At 39.8% G+C, this 19,688-nt stretch overlaps 1 protein-coding gene across 2 annotated transcripts in view; it reads right to left on the reverse strand.

The window, feature by feature from the left end:
- The window catches only part of UNC13C (unc-13 homolog C), a gene marked incomplete at its 5' end in the record, with an annotated part of 390,158 nt that overhangs the window by 94,320 nt on the left and 276,150 nt on the right, over positions 1-19,688 (reverse strand). For both annotated transcript variants that reach the window (XM_084641195.1, XM_084641194.1), the window contains 4 exons: positions 1,343-1,420; positions 4,284-4,427; positions 5,506-5,602; positions 7,882-8,008. In XM_084641195.1, the coding sequence (XP_084497321.1) occupies positions 1,343-1,420; positions 4,284-4,427; positions 5,506-5,602; positions 7,882-8,008 (446 nt within the window). The remainder of the gene's footprint in view (positions 1-1,342; positions 1,421-4,283; positions 4,428-5,505; positions 5,603-7,881; positions 8,009-19,688) is intronic.

The raw sequence follows: 19,688 nt of genomic DNA on the forward strand, positions 1-19,688 counted from the left end.
TTCTGTGCTCTGGGAGGATTTTCCTGTATTCTGAGTTTCATGTGGCTGCTCCCTATTTGTTCTTTGCCAGTCCCCTGCAGTACCAAATAGGACAATTTGTATGCTGTGGCTGGTGGCCAATAGCTCTGCTCCCTCTCTAGAAGGGACTGGGAGAGGGTTATTTACTGCAGGACTTTCCTGGTTCTCAGCATCATTTTGCTGAGCTGTCTCTTCCCCCGGCACTGGTTCCTGCACATCCTAGTTTGTTATTGCTATGACCAGGTGTCCTGTGGGCTTTCAATTTCACCTGACCACCTTTTAGGGGTTGAGAAAGGATTCTCCAGGACTACAGACTAGCCATTCAGTCTGGGATTTTCTATCTCCCCAGCACGGCCCAATCTTTTGAGGCTGGAGAACACTGTCCCTTTAACAGCTATGTATTTCTCCCAAACATTGCTGTTGGTCCAGGAACAATTAACATAATCCCATACCTGTGCATAAAGATGTGACAGGTAAAGGCCAGGTCCTGCAAATGACTTTGACTCGTTTGAACCTAAATATGCGGACAGAATAAGGTACCTCTTGGGTTGCACCTTAGTTACTCAAATGAGGACAAAGTAGTACATAGTTATGATATATGCCAACTCCTGCTGAAGTACTCATTGGGCAAGGCCCAGCAAGGCCTTTCCTGGGTGTATTGGTCTTGATGGCACAATAGTGACACCACACACTGGGTCAGTTTGCTGCAAGGGTGTTCCTTGGTTATGTTAAGTCGTTAATAATATTGTAACGCTTATTTAACTGCACTGTCTGTGTCTTATTTACTGCTGTGTCCATTGGGCTTGTCATGCAAGAATTCTCTGCAGCCAACAAGACAGCACATTAGTTTACCATTCTTTTTCACTACTGCATGGAGAAGGAGAAGATGGGTGGAGGTGAGGACGTGTCATATTACAGTCATTTATCATTTACTGGGATTTAGGAGAGAACAATATAGGATTCTGTCACACACAAAAACCTCCTTAATTTAGAGCTAAGGTTTTTGGGTGCAAATCTCCATCAACGTAATCACTTCAAATATAGGAAATCACCAGTTTCTTCCACACTTCTCTGTGCATAGTATTTCTCCTTCTAATATTAATTTCCCCTTTCTTCCACCAACCCTCATCAGTTGTTATATTACAATGTAAGTAATCAAGGAAAATAGGTTATCCTCTGGGAAAAAACCTCTCCCTTTTTCCATTCATTTTCTTGCAATAAAAATGATCATATTTCCAGTTAATATAATAAGACCTCTAAGTGCACTTTTTAAAGACAGAAATAATATCAGAAATAATATTAGTATTTTTTAAACTTTACTTACCAAAATTTCTTTATCACAGTATGAACTGAAGTCATTTGAAATAATTGCAGCATACTGAAGAAGCACTTTGTTGATAGTCTGGCGTGGAAAAGGAAATGTTTAATTGAGATACATAATCATGTAACAGTCTCTGAAGAATGGTAAGTAAAAATACAAAATAGTATTCAAGTGAAAGTAGAGGCTTGTTTTCAAAGCAGATAATATTTGTAAATGATAGAAAATTATCCTGGATTAAATTTACAAAATTTTAGTTTGCATTTGCTTAGAAAATTGGAAAGGTCACATTTTAAATCCCTTCACAATGGATAATGTTTCTTTTTTAATGGAATGTAATTTTCTATAACAGAAATACTTTGCATTTAGTTATACTGACATTGAGAAGTAAGAACATTGAGGGGCTCTAGTTTGTGCATTGTGCAACATGTACTAAGCAGAACATTAGTGATGCTCAAAATCCTCTAGGGTGACAACCTACAGATTAAAATGTAATGGAAAAATAAGAACCAAAGGAGCAATGTTTAAATATCAGCAATGTGAACGTAATCCTCAACAATCACGTGAATATGTACTTTGTTTACAGACTGAGAAAAGTGATGAAAGCACAGAATTATGTGTAAATACAAACTATTTCTTAGCCCTTGGCACTGTCATGGAATTTTAAAGCTTGCAAGACTGTGGCAATCCAAGTAGAAAGTTGGCCTTACACAATGTGTAAGCTTATCAAACAGCAGATCAATAAACCTAGAAAAAGCAGGTGGCTGATCCACCCCCAGCTGTTCAAACTTGCCTTCAAATATGATAGAGAAAATTACTTTTGGCCTTTACTTGAAGTATGATATTTCACTTGCACACAGCACCACATTTTCCAGATAGGTTTATTACAACTATAGTTAAGGCTCTATAACAAACCCTGCTTTTCAAGTATATCTACAGTGATCACCCTGTATTAGCAGTATTACCTCTACCTCCTTGTAGTTATTATTCTGGGAGCTAAGGGAAATACTGTAAATACTCAGGTGATATTATTTAATTATCTAAGGCAACTGGCAAGTCTTTAAGGGCGAACCCTGTAAACTCAGCTGTTAAATACCTGCAGAAGGTGAGAACTTGACATGCAAGGTCTCAGCAGTGGAGTCTATTTTCAAAGGAAAAAATGCTTAATCTTTGGCATTCAGAAAAATAAACTTGTTTATGGTCTAAAACTTGAGACTCAGCCATAGAACCCAGAAATAACCTTAGGTTAACAAACAAACAAACAATGGCAGGTGAATAGCACATGACGTAGTTTAACCACTTATGCTATTTTGAGAAACAAAATGAGCAAAATAATAATATCTGGCTCTTGCATAGTGCTTTTCATCAACAGATCTCAAAGTGCTTTACAAAGGAGACAACCATTATTATCCCATTTTAAAGATGGGGAAACTGAGGTACAAAGCGGTGAAATGACTTGCCCAAGGTCACCTAACAATGCAGTGGCAGCTGGATTTAGAATAGCATCTAAGTCTCCTGAATAGCACTTAAGTGTCCTGAATCCTGGTCCAGTTCTCTATCCACTAAGCCATGCTGCCTGCCTCCCCTTCCAAAGCAAAGCCTACAGCTGGGAGCTCTGGGGAGGAAAGACCTATGAGGATTCCCTCCTAGAGTTTCTCCCCCATCATACACTGCAAATAGGTCCCAGGACCCGCTCCCAAGCCCTGTAGATTCTGGAGGATCAGTTAGAAATGAGGGTCTTTGTCATAGCACTGGCTCTGGTCCCTGATGGCCTTGCTACCTGGCAATTCTATGGTATCTCTTTAACAAGTATAGAAGGTCATGTACTCTTCTGTACTGAGCTGATGATTGATGCTGTTGGGGTGGGGTAAGGTGGCTCAAAGTAAACTTTCCTCTCTCCAAACCTGGGGCTCTGGCTTTGGCCCTCCTGTCCCTACACATTCCAATCATGCATTCCCCATTCCTGACATTCCCCTTATATCAGAGGTTGGGGAAGTAAATGGTGTAAAGTCAGCTATGCCTGCTTTATGTCAGCTTAGGACATCCCCATTCTGGGGAATCTTTAGAAGCTCTTTTAGGCTGGTTAGGTCCCTTTAAGCTGCTCTGAAGATTCAAAAAGATCTTAGCAGGGGCCAAGGATCTGGTTCAAAATGTTGGAAGGATACTGTATAGCTAGAAATATTGTACAATAAAGTAAGTTAAGAAATCCTGGCTGATAGACCTTAAGCAGGGAGTATTTCTCACTGGTGAAATCTTAAAATGGAGAAAGAGAGGGCAGCACATAAGATCCCACAGAGAGCAGCACTTTTCAATGTATTCTTTAGCAATCCACAGAAAATGGAAATCGTTGATTTTAAGTGACATCAGAGAATGAGAGATGAACTGGCCACACTGGGTCTTCAAGAAAAGCTCATAAATTCACCAAGCTTCCAAAACAGCCTAACAGAACAAACTATCCATCAGCAGGACCAACATGCCAATGAGGTGGCAGAGCAAGAAACAAAACAAACAAACTCTGGAGAGGCTTCAACCAACAATGCTTTGGTGCCAAAACTATGCAGAAGTAAGGCTCCAGATTTCTTCCAGTCATCTCACAGACCTGACAGATCACTATATGTTTCACTGATGAATCCCTCTGAAATCTAAGTAGTGATTCAATGATTAACAAGAACACCAAAGTTGTCAAGACATTTGGTAACATATGCTTATATCTAGTTCTATTATAACTTGAAGTCCAGAGGAGATTAGAGTTCCTCAAACTGGGTGATCAATTAAGAGAAAATAAACTGGTCATTTCCCAAGAATAAAAACAAAATAACTTCTCTAAGGCTCCTGGTCTGCAACAGGGAATATGGGTTCTAAATAACATTAGAATGTTTTTAAGCACAATGACAACAGAACGTCGCTTTCTCTGAAACGTGGTCAAGATGCATTGGTTTTAATCTACCTTCGCAAATCTTCTCATTAAATGAGACAGTGCTTCAGGATTAGGACACTCCAGTTTCCTGATAATCTCGAAGCTTTGATTGAGTTGTGTGAAGACATCTACCACAGAGCAAGAGAAAAGGGCATGATCTGATGTTCGCTGGAACTAGAGGAGAATAAAGAGGGGGAGGGAACAAAAAACCCCATTAAAACGAGTTAACATTTGCAGATCCATGTTCTGACAATACAACAGTATTCACTGAATTTCTAACACTTCTAAAGCCATCCTAGAGCCAGAAAATGAAAATTTAAAAAAAATTGCTTTCACTTTTAAGGGCTGTAACACAGACAGTAATTTGATGTGTTCTTTTGTGCTCTTCTGGGAACAGAATGAAGCTTTACAAACTTCAGCAATAGTCCTGCACTGGGATCTGCTAGTGTAGATACTTATACCTGTATGGAGTCTCATTGGCTTCATTAACACTCCAAAGAATCTGTGCTACAGGGCTGCATTTCAGGACCAGGACATAAATATTTAGCCTTCTTTGGAGCTGTGCCACGAGTACCTGAATCTCTGCACAAAATATGTGGCATGGTATCCTGGTTCCACTGACGTCAACAGGAACACTCCAATTGGCTTCAACAGGGCCAGGATTTTACCCATGGTTTTTTTGGTCTGACAGCAATATAATCTTATGGAGTGTCGCTTGCAGCAAATGAGACTTGAATTTAATAACTTTAGATACTCTCCCTCCTAGCTGGAGAATGCTTTTACTATAGCAATATGGCATTGCTGTAGTGATATTTGTATCCTTGCACTGCATGAATAAACATGCGATAAAGATATTTTCCTATAAAAATATTCATCCAAACGGGTGCTCAGCTGAAAGGTCTGTATAAACCAATGCAGAAACTATAGAAAGGAACCTCTGAAGGCCTGACACCTCACAGATTAAACGTAGCAGCTGCTGGACAGTGCAAAGCAGCACTAAGCACTAGACTAGGGCAAGCAACTAAGTTCTACAACTGCAATTGGAAGTGGCACTTAGGTAGGTAAAAAATCATTCAGGAGTTGGAACCTGGCCATAGGGTGAGCATTGAAGGGTAAGTACTGGCCAGTAATGACTCTGCATAACGTGTGATATCTAATAAGGACACAGCATAAGGAGTGCCTATACTGTAGGGATATTGTAATACCAAATCTCTTTCCTGCAGTAATACAATTTTTTATAAAAAGGACTTACTCCATCTTTTTTGTCTCTTTCCAGTGCTCCATGAAGAAACTCCATTGAGACATCTTCATTTTCATCCAACCATTGAATGACAAAAGGCTCAAACCATCTAAAAATTACAACCATTGATGTTCCATGTTTGCCTTAAAATATTCATTTTATTCTGAATATACATAGAGTTATTGCTCTTTTATGACATTAAGGGACTTTAATATTGTGATTACATATAATATCAACCATTTGGATTTTGATCTGACTTCTAAACTGTCCTCATAATTGTTTCATTCATACATTATTGCATATGGTATGCTCTGGATTTGCATGTATAAACTCAGTTTTGGCATCTGCAAAAATGGAGTTTTGAAAGATGTCACACTCAGTATTAGAGTTGCAAATATGATCCTTTTATTTTGGCCAATTTTAATTATCAAATAGCATTACAATTTGTTATTTAACTGCTTTCACATCATAAGCATTAATTCTGCTAAAACATTAATTGCTATAAATGGGAGTTGTATGTGCCTTTTGTGGAGAAGGGCTTGCCCCTTAGACAGTAACATTAAAATAAATACCAAATTTGTGTATATCTAGAGAACCAGCATATGGGCTGCATTAGTAGGAGCATTGCCAGCAGATCAAGGGAAGTGATTATTTCCCTCTATTCAGCACTGGTGAGGCCACATCTGGAGTATTGTGTCCAGTTTTGGACCCCCCACTACAGAGAGGATTTGGACAAATTGGAGAGAGTCCAGCGGAGGGCAACGAAAATGATTCGGGGGTTGGGGCACATGACTTACGAGGAGAGGATGAGGGAACTGGGCTTATTTAGTCTGCAGAAGAGAAGACTGAGGGGGGATTTGATAGCTGCTTTCAACTACCTGAAAGGGAGTTCCAAAGAGGACGGATCTAGACTGTTCCCAGGGGTGGCAGATGACAGAACAAGAAGCAATGGTCTCAAGTTGCAGTGGGGGAGGTCTAGGTTGGATATTAGGAAAAACTATTTCACTAGGAGGGTGGTGAAGCACTGGAATGGGTTACCTAGGGAGGTGGTGGAATCTCCATCTTTAGAGGTTTTTAAGGCCTGGCTTGACAAAGCACTGGCTGGGATGATTTAGTTGGGCTTGGTCCTTCTTTGAGCAGGGGATTGGACTAGATGACCTCCTGAGGTCCCTTCCAACCCTAATCTTCTATGATTCTATGAATATGTATATAAACATATGGGGCCCCATAATCCCCTCCCACAGTTGAAAGTATAGAAAGGAATTCTGAGCAAAGACAGCTTTAAAGGTTCTCTCCTAGAGTTCCTTTCTTATCAATTTATTGGGAGTTTCTCAATCCCACAGAATTGGCCATGAGATCTCCCTAGAAACCCTGTGGATCACCATGTAGCTACTCGGGGAAGTGTAGGAGGCAAACAGTTCTAGCCCTGGGTGAGCCCTTCATCCTGGAAGCATTTTGAATCATACTACTAAGGGAGCTTTCAGGCTGTGGCTGCCCCTAAAGTCCTTGCAATGGGGGCTCTCAATAGCAAAGATAAAGAGGCTGTATTATCTTTTCTAAGGAATCTCTATGGGGCTGGAGGAGGATGATCTATTTCTCCTCTGTTTCCTCCCCAACCAAGCAGGATTGGGGACATCATGCACAGATCAAGGTGCATGTGCGTGTGAGCTTCTATTGTCTGATAATTAGAAAGTGTCTTTTATCAAGAATGATTCCACTGGTTTTTTGTTTTCTTAGCATACGTTTGGATTCTTACTAATAATGGGATGAGCTGGAGGTAGTTTTACTTTGGTAAAACCTCAGCTGTGGTATATTTTATTTGCCGTGTTGGATTTATGGTCTATGGAAACCAATGACAGACCCCAAACTTTCTGAGGCAAGTTATTGGAATTCTAAAAATCAGAAGACATAGGACCAAAAATGTGAAGTAACTGCAGCAAGAGAGAAGAAAAGAGAAGCAGCAGAAGAAAATTAGTCATATGGAATAAAACCTTTCATTGCTCTTATTGCCCATTAGTACTGTATCTTACTCCAGGTTTTGGAAAGAAATTACTATAATGACAAATAGCTAATACTGTTGCCATACCCACATTTTCTGCCATCCTCTGGCCTTAGGATTTTGCCATTTGTGAAACCCTTCTATTAAATACTATTGTTGAATAAACACATTAATCTGAAATGGTTAACAATTTTTAAAATATCTGGTATAACTTATTTTTGGGAATAAAGAATTAAGGGGAAAATGTGTGCAGAGTATAAAGAAAGGGTTATTAGTGCTGCTTAGCTTAAATGCACTCTGCTTTTAGTGTTATAATGGATAAATATTTAAAGAAAATAAAACTTAACAAGCAGAGCACAAACTCAGGGGAAATTCTCCCCACTACTTACAGAGAATACTCGGGCACTGCTTCCTGGAAGGCAGGGAGTTCTCGCACATACTCATTATAAAACCATTTCACTTTGAAGTGCAAATTCATATAATCTGTGCTCTTGCATAACCGCTGCTTTTCATGTTCTATAGAATAGAGAAAATAAAAACATTTCATAAACTTCTGATTGTAAATAACATTCTTGTGTCTCAATGCACTTTCTAACATTACTAGCACTAGTGAAATAAATTATACAGTACTTGCATCTGAGGGCAAGTGGTCTAATTTCTCAGACAAACTCAGCACCCATAGTTTCAACTGTGGCTTCTCAGCATCCCTGGAAAATGTCAGGCCACAAATTATGTAAAACATTTTGAAGCCCCCCTATTTGTGAAGTAAAGAGAATACTTTCACAGAGTAAGCAGAATGCTGTAGTGTCTTGCAAAAGTGAAGAATGAAGATTCAATAAAAGAAGGAGAATATTCTAATAGTGTATATATCAAACTCTCTTCCCTTATTCTGATTCCTCTTAGAGTGGTATGAAGTGCACTGGAAAAGAAGATAGACAAAATATAAAAATATAGCCATCAGGTAAACAAATGAAAATAATAGCTAGCCATAACTATTGGAAAAGTCTGAAGAAGTGACTACTGTAGCTCTAAACAGATTGCACTTATGGTGTGTACTTAAAAAGGAGGACTTGTGGCACCTTAGAGACTAACCGATTTATTTGAGCATAAGCTTTTGTGAGCTACAGCTCACTTCATCAGATGCATTCAGTGGAAAATACAGTGAAGAGATTTATATACACACAGAACATGACAAAATGGGTGTTACCATACTCACTGTAAGGAGAGTGATCACTTAAGATGAGCTATTACCAGCAGGAGAGAGGGGTAGCGGGAAGAAGACGACACCCCCACAACTCTTAATATATTTGATTTTTTTCATCCTCTGCACCACCAATTGAAGAGCCATTTTGATAGTGTTATTATTTAAAGTTTGGTGCCTCCACCTGCCTACATATTCCTATCCAGGGATGTAAGAGAGGGAAGTTTCTCCCAATACACAGAACAGCTAGAAGATGTATTTGACTCTGGTAGCAATTTTTGTCAGTATCTCAGTTGTGCAGAAATTATATTACAGTAGAGGAGTGGAATGGGGACACTGTTGCTTGTAAACTCCATTTACTTACAGCATTTCAATTTCATGAAAAACACAGGTAAAGTTGTGCCTTTCCAGGGATCACCTTACACTGGGCCCAGCAAGCAGGCTTTGCATGTGGCCATTTTCTATTTTTTTAAACCACATTCCAACTCTGTATTCAGATTTTGGAATAAAGGGCCTCTGTCAACAGATATTTTGGAAGTTTCAAAAATTCGGACACCTCCCCCTCCTTCCACCGTTTGAGGTAAATCAAAAAGTTTCACTTAGATTTTGAAGCTTTTTCATTTAAAATTTTTTAAAATAAAATTGAAGGAAAGTTCTAAATGAAAAGTGGTTTCAAACAGAAAATTCCAAATGTTTAGACTGAAACAATTAAGTGAAATGGATGCAAACTTGTGAAATGTTTTGGTTCACCTGAAACTGCATTTTTACTGTAAAAAAAAAAAATTTACCCAGCTGTACTTCCAACACCTGAGAATGTCACTACTTGATAGTTGCAAAAACTGTAATAATCCTAACTTTAGACATATGTAAAAGCTATTTTGAAGGCAATTCACTTTAGTAATAATGCTGATGTGTGGTCCACCTAAACAAGGGAATGCAAGAGAACACCAGGTGTGGGGGGGATGTGAAACTTTTTACTGTGGATGAAGGAACCATGAAATGCATTCCTTCAACTCCCACCAGCTGTGCACTGAAGGACTGTGCCATCAAACAAGGAGTCAGAGAATGAACAATTAGCTTATGGCAACTTCGTATATTGTCAAAATGTTTCCATTCCAAGGAATGGGTAAGAGCTTAAGATCATTACCGATACACTTCATGATGGATTTCATGTAAAATACTGACAAGCTGTAGTTATTAAAGGAAGGACAAGTTCCTTTTTATGAATAAAGCATGTACAAATTTCCTTTAAAAATAAACTCTGCAATTGCATAATATCCAAAGCTAGTACCTGTGTTCTGTTGCCTCAGGCAAACTAGCAAATCTCTGTGCCTACCAGCCCACAGTTTTCTGTCAATCGTATTTTGCTGTCCTAGACTACCACCCATAGCAGAGTGAGCCACTAGCAGTTACAAATCATCTAGTTATCCAGACAGTTCCCTATTTTTGCTCTACTTCTTTGCCACTGCAAAAATGTAGAAAACCTTAGAGTTTGATTTTTTTAAAACAAGCCAGAGAGAGAGAGATTTTTGTGTGTGACTTGACTTCATATTAACGTCCCTCCATACAGTTACCCAGCCAACACTTTAAAGATGAAAATAAAACAAACTAAAAAACGTTTCATTTGACGAATTGCAAAGACAGATTCAAACACAGACTCTTAACTGTTACTATGATTTCAGTGCTTATACTAACCCAACCATGATAAGCAAAATTGATGAGAATGTTAAGTGTTGGTTTCACACAGTCCAGTAGAGTTTAAATGATTCTTTAACATTTATTTAGTAGCCATATCTACTGCATATTTAATTTTGACAACTAAAATTCAAATCTCTCATTAAATTTACAAAATAAAACATTTAATTAGTTCCTTGAACTGCTGCATAATAATTTTGTATACAATTTCATCTCTGGAATGTAAATAAGCCTAACCTTCAGTGCTACGATAATTTTACCACAAGGATAAAAATGCTTCATAAAAATTATGTTGTCTAAAAACTATTTGTGAAGAGAACTCACTCCACCTTTTCTTGTATGTTCCCAAAGTTCCCTGAGGAAACTCACTGACACATCTTTGCACTAAGAAAACAATTTAAAAATGTATCTCAGTTTTTAAAAGGCATCATTGGCTCAATGAACGCTGGAAATGGAACAGCAGAAATCACCAGGAGCTCATCTCGCAATATGCAATAAAACAGTCAAAGGAAAGAAAGTCTTCAGATTCAGCAGGACAGATGCCTAGGGCACTAACAAATTCACGGTCCATTTTCATCAATTTTACGGTTATAGGAGTTTAAAAATCATAAAATGTCATGATTTCAGCTATTTAAATCTGAAATTTCATGGTGGTGTAATTGTAATCCAAAAAGGATTTGCATGTGTGGGGAGGGGGAGGGGGTCCGCAAGGTTATTGTGGGGCAGGGGTCGTGGTACTGCTGCAGCAGCAGCAGAGCAGAAATACGGGTGGCATGGCATGGCATGGCATTACCACCCTTAGTTCTGCACTGCTGTTGATGGGGTGCTGCCTTTAGAGCTGGGCACCCGGCCAACAGCTGCCACTCTCTGGCCACCCAGCTCTGAAGTCAATGCAGAAGTTAGAGTGGCAATACTGCAATCCCCCTACAATAACCTTGCCACCCCCCTGCAACTCCCTTTTGGGTCAGGACCCCCAATTTGAGAAACATTGGTCCCTGCCCTGAAATCTGTATAGTGTAGGGTAAAAGCAGACAAAGGAGCAGATTTCATGGGGAGACACCAGGTTTCACAGCCCGTGATGTGTTTTTCATGGCCATGAATTTGGTAGGGCCCTACAGATGCCAAATAAACACACTGGCATACACTGAAGGGAAGTGAGTCCCAGAGATGCCCTGCCTCTCCTTCTCTTGAAATTATACCAACAGATGGTCAGCTGTTCCATACTCACCAATCTTTGGTACTGTGATTAGATACAAACAGAAATGGGTCCAAGTCAAAAAGCATGGACATGGATCCAAACTTCCACAACATTTGTGTGTGTAGGTCCAGGGTGTTAATTGAGCCCATTATAGAGTAATGGCAGTAAAGTTTCAGACTAGGGGTCCAATTCATAAAGGTATTTAGGCATTTCAAATGCAAATAGGTACATAACCTGCTTTGTACACAATACTTAGGCACCTAACTGCCATTGAAACCTATTTTGATCTTTGGTACCTAAATACCTTTGTAAATCTGGTCCTAGATCTAAACTTCAACAAACTTCAAGATCTAGGCTCATTTTTCCATATACAACCAACAGACAGTCCCTTAGGTAGAAAATAAATCTACAGTTATTAAAATACTTTAAAGCTACCTTATGTCTTGAAAAATATACAAAAACTTTATTCAGCTTCATCTGTTCATAAAGGAATAATGCACCAAAAACATTCTTTCCCTGTCAAAATGAATAGATAAGCTTCTAAAATACAATTAAAGTAGTTTTCTTTGCAAATTATTTGATTGGGTCCTATGTGTATAAAAGCGTCCACTGCACCATTTCAATTATAAACAGTTACAGTGGAGAGCCTATTTTTTCATCTCACTACTGTTTGCTCCAATGGTGACTTCTGCTAAGTAACCTAATTAAACTCTCTTCTATTAACTGTACAGTAGCTTGAGTCTCAGGTTCTAAGTTAACATAATAAAAGCAGAAAAAAAACAGGAGAAATGCTGAGCTATTTTACAAATCTATTTTTTGCTAGAAGAAAAAAAACCATCAGAAGAATACAGAGTCCAAATTAAGATGTTTGTTTCTATTTTAGCCCTAGAACCTTGGGCAGTTTCAATAAGTACCATGTGAGATATCAAAAACTGATTGCAAAATGCACACAGTGAATTATTATATGAGAATTATACTGTAATGAATTTCAGTTAATGCCTGAGTACATCTATTGTACCTATCAAAGGACTGAAGATGTAGCTGCTAACACAGAGGCATCACATCACTTTAAGTAGAATACTGCCAGGATTCGATTAAGACAGACTGGAAGTCAGCACAGTCTGTTGGGCCTCTTGTGAATCTGGTCAGGATAGGCAGATAGTTTGGGGGAGGAAGAAGGTAGAAGAGGCCAGGAGACCTTGAGGAGAATTAGGGTCTTTTGCAGGCCTGCTAAAGGAAGGTTGGGTGGGATAAAGGCCTCTCAGTGGCAGTACATCTCATACATTCCAACTCCTTGTCTTTTGTCTTCAATGTCAAGGCCTTTTGTCTCCCACTACTCTGCTTGCCTGTGTATTCTCTCACACTGCCACCTGGGTATGGAAATGAACTCCCTGAGCCCATGTGCCATGCAACTGTGTTTATCCCCCAACCAAAAACTTTCCTGCTGCTCCCTATTTCTCAGACAACTTAATTAAAATAAAAGGGGAACTAGCACCATGTATACATTACACAAGCAATTAATCTCCTGACAGGTATTGTGCTAATTTAATTGTCCCTAATCCTTCTGTTTGCCTATGTTAAGGCTGCAGCATGTCCAATTTAGGGTTGGATTGTCTCTAGTATACAGTGTGTGGGAGAAGGCTTTATGTAGAGTCTAGAGAGCTGCAGAGAGTCCAGAGACAATCACAGACCCTGTGCAAGAGTGCTGAGACTCCCTCTGTGTATGCCAAAGATGAACATTGCCCAAAAGGAGACAGGGAAAGGTGGGGTTATGGCCTCTTTATGCTGTGCCCAGCCTACTTAGCAGGCCTGGTACACAGGTGGAGGCTGTGCCATTCTTAAAGATGATGCAGATTACACCCTATCTCAGGGCAACATGGAGTATATTTTGCATGATACTTCTCTGAGTTCTAATTGTGGTGGAGCACCTCGGCAGAGTCCCCTAAAGATAGGGCTGTGTCCATCTGGCACAATGCAGTTCTTGGATTTACAAACTACTCAGAGCAGGGACCTATCCTCTTTACTTTGTCTGTAAAGGGCCAAGCACACCTACCATCTGACCCTGTAGAAACAAGGGATAGTTATAATAATTGATTATTATGATTTGGCAGTCCAGCTGTTCAGAGACACTTGCATGCTCATCAACGTTTGAATGCTTATACAAAAATATTGGTGCCAATGTAAACTGACCCTCCAAGTCCAGAAATCTAAACCCTACTAGAATTTCACTGGAAAGCTGCCACCATCGTCAGCATAAGTAATGGCGGAAATGTTTGTATAGACACAGCACAGGTGTTTTCCCCACAGTGTCACCTATTCTGATCACAGCAGCTCTGGATGCCAGTGAAATAAAAACATCCATTCTTGTCTACCCTAGTACTCCCACCACTGCTCTCAACTTGTGCAGCAATGGTGAGAAATTTCCCCCAAAGTGCTAGTGAGACAGTCCTTTATGCTTTGTCTTCAACGTAATATTCTGGATGATGGAGCACCTTGTCAGTAGAGTTCTACTGGGCAAAACTAGTCGTCAGCATATTATGGTTGCCTTAATTGCTGACAAAGTTTCTACACTACCAGCAATGTTTAAATCCTTATCAAAGATTCTACACAAACCCCATACTCTATTCCCAAAATACAGGAATACAAAGAGACATTTCTGAACCTAATACCAATGTTCTCATTAAAGTTTTGTGTATTTGATGGCTCATTCACTCAAAACACTACTTAAAGTTTGTAGTGATACACAAGTCATACAGATTTTTGTTCTAGAGTTAGAAATGAGCTTTTTCTAACTCCAGACAATCTTTGTAATACCTTTCATTTATATTTAGTTATTGAAATTCAGACCTAAAATACAGTGCATTAGGAATAGGTACAACAGATCACTTTTGAATAATTGAAATTCTTTTTCTCTATTTTTTAACCTTAGAGGATACATTGTACACCAACATCACAAGATATGACTTGTAGTTAAGTTACATACAGTAGCACATTAACAGTCAGGCAGCCTAAATACTATCACACGTCCAGATATGAAGACACTTCCCAGGGCTTCCCAACATGACTATTTTATGTCAGTGTCCACAGTATATGCTACGATAAAAGTGAGAGACTGAGAGCCGGGGGCCCACAAGCCAGCCATGATGAAGATAGATGTCACAATAGTTGCACAGTATAATTCCTTCCAATATAGCTCAATCCTGCTCTGTAATATCCCCTCGTATAACACTGAGCCAGTCTTGAACTAAACCTGCCAACTGCAGTGTTTTTTATTTGCAGCCATGTTCATCATTAGGAATATCACGTTCATTTAATTTTTGAGTCAAGACAAATGGGGTCTCCAGCAGTGGAAGCCTAATGCTAATCACCTTTTTGTTTTGAAAGTGCTATGAAATGTTCCTAGTAGTACAGTGTATCTACCAAGCAATTTATTTGTTCACCGAGATGTGTAAGGGTGACATGCCCACTCCCATTAGAGCTAATGGCACATTATCCCCAGGTAACTCAATCCCCAGGTAACCCAGCTTTTCAGCTTGCAGGCCAAACACGGTATTTCAAAAAGGTCAAGTGGCCATATACAACATTTTGGGGCAGATTATCTGCCTTATTTTGCTCACATCCCTGCTGGGAATTCTCCTGGAGTGGGGGAGTCCCCACTGGGCATAGTGCTGGTATACCTGGCTCCTATAGCTCCCTCCCTGCAGCCATTGGTGCATGCTGACTGGAGAACATTTTGCTCTGATGATCCCAGATTGGAGACCTCAGCCAGCTGGTGCAAATTAGAGCAACACCTAGGCTACCACTACCTAACCTTGTTGTTGTAAACAGCTGAAACATTTTTGCTGAAACATCCAAACAAAATTCAACCAGAGGCAGAGAGCAAGCATGGATAATTTCAGACCAAACAATTAAAGTTAAGCTAAATGACTGAAAACAAGGGCTTACAGTGGAAACTGTTAAGCAACCTAATCCAAACTTTGTTAGCAGGTCCATCTAAAATAAGGCCTTGTGAAAGCCATTTTGGGGGGGCGGGGGGGCAGAGGAGTTCTAAAACAGGCTTTCCTTTGGTTGAAAAACAATGGGATTAAATGATTTGCAATAGTTTGTGATCCCTCAAAGCAATAGTTTGAGAAAAGCCACAAAACCTTGAATTCAGTGAAGGCCATCTATCTCCATTGTGAGATCATTCAAAATATACACAATTAAGGAGAACGTTCAGTGCTCTTTAGATCAGCTCCTCCATTTAAAATTATCTGTCAATTTGTTGATCAGTGTTGTTTACTGTTGATATATGTTCCAGTAAGTTAACCAAGGTATCAGTTTCTTGAAAATATTTAAACTCATATATAGCCTCAAATGTATCTTTTTTTGCGTTCCACCCAATAAAATAGTATGAAATTATATAAGATTGACAATAGGTTAAACTTTTGTTTTGTTTTGTTGGTTTATAGCAAACTGGTATAGCTGATAACATTAAGAGACAACACTGAGTGGCAACAGAAATTCAAGTAACGTGGGATGATGCATTTAAAATCCCGCAGTATTTTCTGCTATTTCGTTGCTCACTGATTTATTTTCTGTGCATTGTTCCACTGCTGATAGCAACAATTCTAAATGGAGCGCGGGGCGCAGGGGTGGGGAGGGAGAAGACCATACAATGTCCTGCAGCACAGCCCTAGCACCACTGGATAAATAAGTCACACTGCTTATGATTGTCTTCTCATTATCAATCCACAAGCAAACAGCCCTAAGAGTGACCTTCTGAGATCACTTGTGTCCTTGCGTAGAAACTCAGTGCTAATGTTGTAATCATGATTCCAGCCCAGACACAGAGTGCTGGAAACCAAAGAGCAGTCACCCGAGTAACAAAAGCTCAAATTGCTACAGTAGCTTTATTAATGTCCTGAACTGTGGCAGTGCTTTTTTAAAAATCCCATCTGCTGAATGGCTCAGTTTTAACTTCGAAGTTTCAGTTTTTCCTTCCCATTTCCACCTAAATATTTTGAAATGTCACATTCTGCCTTCAGATTCTGATTGAGCACTAATGGCTTCAAAGTTAATACAATGCCTCCTTGATATATTTTACAAACTGTGATTTTATGTGACTCAAGGCACAGACACTAATTTTTGACTGAGCTGTCATTGCTATTTATCTTTACAAACTTTGAGTGGCTTTGCAAATAGCACCACAATGAAAATAAAGGGTAGTAGTACAGTAATGCAACACCCACATGCTTGGTGCATACTTATATAATTGGGGTTGTAAATGTGCTCAAGTATCACTATTCTTGTGTGATAATATTCGTACATTCAATCAAGGGAAGGACTGTAATATGAACAATAAAACTACTCTGAGAGTTGTGATTTCTCAAGCAAAACTGAGACACAGATTTAATGGTAAAAACACCAACTGTTTTGAAAATTACAAGTTTGATGAATTTTGCAGCATCTGTTGTACAAGTTTCTTTTTGCAGCTTTTGCAACAGCTGAAACAATGTTTAGACATGGCTGAATATTTATACAAGAGATGCCAGCTGGAGCCAATTTACTTTGGGACTAAAATTATCATGAGCATAAGGAAATAACTAAATCCTTGGGCTCAGCAGTGACGAGCCTTGTCCGGGTGCTAAAAAGTGGAAAAAGGTGCAAGGAGACATCCTCCTTGAGCCCCTGAGTAGGAGCCAGGCACATTCTCACTGGGAATTTCAGGCATTGCTTCCTGCTAGCTACCTGGAGAAGGTCCCAAACCCTCTTCTCTCTGTGTATCAGCTAGCAAGCTTTTGGATGTGAAGGACAGGTACACGAGGAAAGGGTGAAGGGAGTCCCCACTGGGCAAAGAGATGGCATACTTGACTCCTATACCTACCTCCCTGCAGCAATTAGTGCAGGGTGGCTGGAAAACCCTGCACTATGGCTATCCCCAGCTGACATTTTGTCCCTTGGAAACTACCGTCAGATGATACAAATTAGAATCCACCTCTTGGAACCTTCCTCTGCACCCCACCTCTGTTGGAGGCCAAGGCTTAAGCCCCACAATCTAGACTATTAACTATAGGGCATCTGCCAACCTCTAGAGAGTGGCATTATAGATACTATAAGTCAATTTATGGCCATTCCAGTATGAGTGGAAAAGGGAGCACAACAGCGGCTAGTGTGATGGTGAGCAATGTAAGAAACCCTAAGATAGGCAGTGTTCCCATAAGGCGCATGACTAGGTAAAGCTATTCTCCTGCTTGATTCATGCTGGAGGGAGGACACTGCAGGGAGCAGGGGTTGCACCTTTAGCCTGCTGCTCTGTATGCTCCCCTAGCTCCCAGGAGGCATTATGATCTCCATAGCATCATCTCCAAGCATCTCCAAGCATCAGCACTTGGGTGGTGCATGTCCTCCACCTGCCTTTCAGGACTCTGGCCCTGCAGAGGAATAATGGAGACCCTTCAGGATTTTTTTAAACGAATTTCTGTTCTTCGTTAGAAAGAGAATATCTTTGGAGCATTTTTAACATCTTTTCTTGCACTTTTAAGAAAATGGGGCAGGTTCTTCCAATTTCCGTGTCCTTCCTATCCATATTATACCACACCACTTACATCACACTGTATCTCTCATGCTGGAGAGCAGAGATGTCCATCACTGGCACATTTGTGTTTAGTCAGAGACCAGGAAATGCAATCCTTCATGAAACATACAGCAAAATGTCTCCAGAAGTGTACACTGTGCTGAGGAGTTGGAGCAGTGACAGACCAAAAAGCAGACAGTAAATCTTTAAATATTTCATCCGCAATATACCACAGTTATCCTGAAGTTATGGGTAGCTGATAATGTATTTCAGAATTAGCTTACTGAAGGCTTAAGGAAGAATCAGAATTCTTTCTAGGATCACAATGCCTTTTAGAAACTTAAAAAAAAAACCACTCAAAGGTAAAGCTCTACTCTAAGTGCAATAAAACTCCTGCTCTGCCTTGTTCACATTTCAAAGGCCTTCTACAATAAGAGTCAAGGGAAAATCAAATTATTTGTTTCTATCATCTTTTTTCCAAAGTATTCTGCTGAGATGCCCCTTCCACAGGATATTTACCATGAGGTATTTAAATATCGAGAATCTCCCAAGAAGTGGCAGCTCCTCATTTGAACTTCAGCCTAGGCAAACATTCTCCAAGCCCACACACCCAATGTTCATCCAGTTCTAACAGCAACAAATTACATGGTTGAACCTGACAACCTAAACGAATGGTGGAGTGACTGAAAAGGCCACGTTCTCTGAAACTGACCTTACCAATCAAGCAGAAAATGATCCTGCTCCTTGTGGCTTCTGAGCTGTTGTCTGTTCACAGGACATAATGCAGTTGCCAATCTAAGCCTGCACACTGCCATTTTATCACTGTAATAAATTCCCTCTCTACTCCACAGAAAAAAAAAACAAACCATCCAATCCTGATAAAGGCATTTGCCTGATAAAGGCAAAATTAAAGTTGAGCATTTTATCATAATAAATAAATAATAAAATGTGTTATTTTACTCTTCTCTTTGCACTATATACAATTGTGGACGAATTAGGCTAAGCTCTGCCCTGTAAAAGAAGAGGCACAAATCAAACCAGGAACTTTTTTTAGAGCTTTGGTTAACTCTCCCTTTCTGAACTTTGGAGGATGGTATCTCATCACACTATTGATGAGGTCTTCCCTGGTAGTCAGGTCCCAATGTCTACATTCTTCTTCCAGACTCATGACAGTGAACCCAGTACTCATACTTGCTGCTATTAGGATGAGGTCTATGAATACTCCCTGAAAGACACCTTCTCCTATGCAAAACGGAATGGAGACACCCTCCAAGAGGATTCCTATATATTGAAGGATGGGGAAAGCCCTTCCCGAAGCATCCTGTAACCAGACAAGAGAGGGAATCTTTTAAAAAGAAAAGCCACATCAAGTGCACTAATATATTTAAGTCTGTATACTACATGATCTCCCAACCATGGGCATGGTGACATTGTATTTGGCAAATAATCCAACAGGGCAAACTTCATCCCATTCTCCATGGCCATTGAGGAGCCTAGACCAGGCACTTCCACTGCAGAGAGGAGGTAGCAGGATTTGGGGAACACT

The sequence above is a fragment of the Lepidochelys olivacea genome (genome assembly GCF_965140295.1).
Source record: "Lepidochelys olivacea isolate rLepOli2 genome assembly, chromosome: 10".
Lineage (NCBI taxonomy): Eukaryota > Metazoa > Chordata > Testudines > Cheloniidae > Lepidochelys > Lepidochelys olivacea.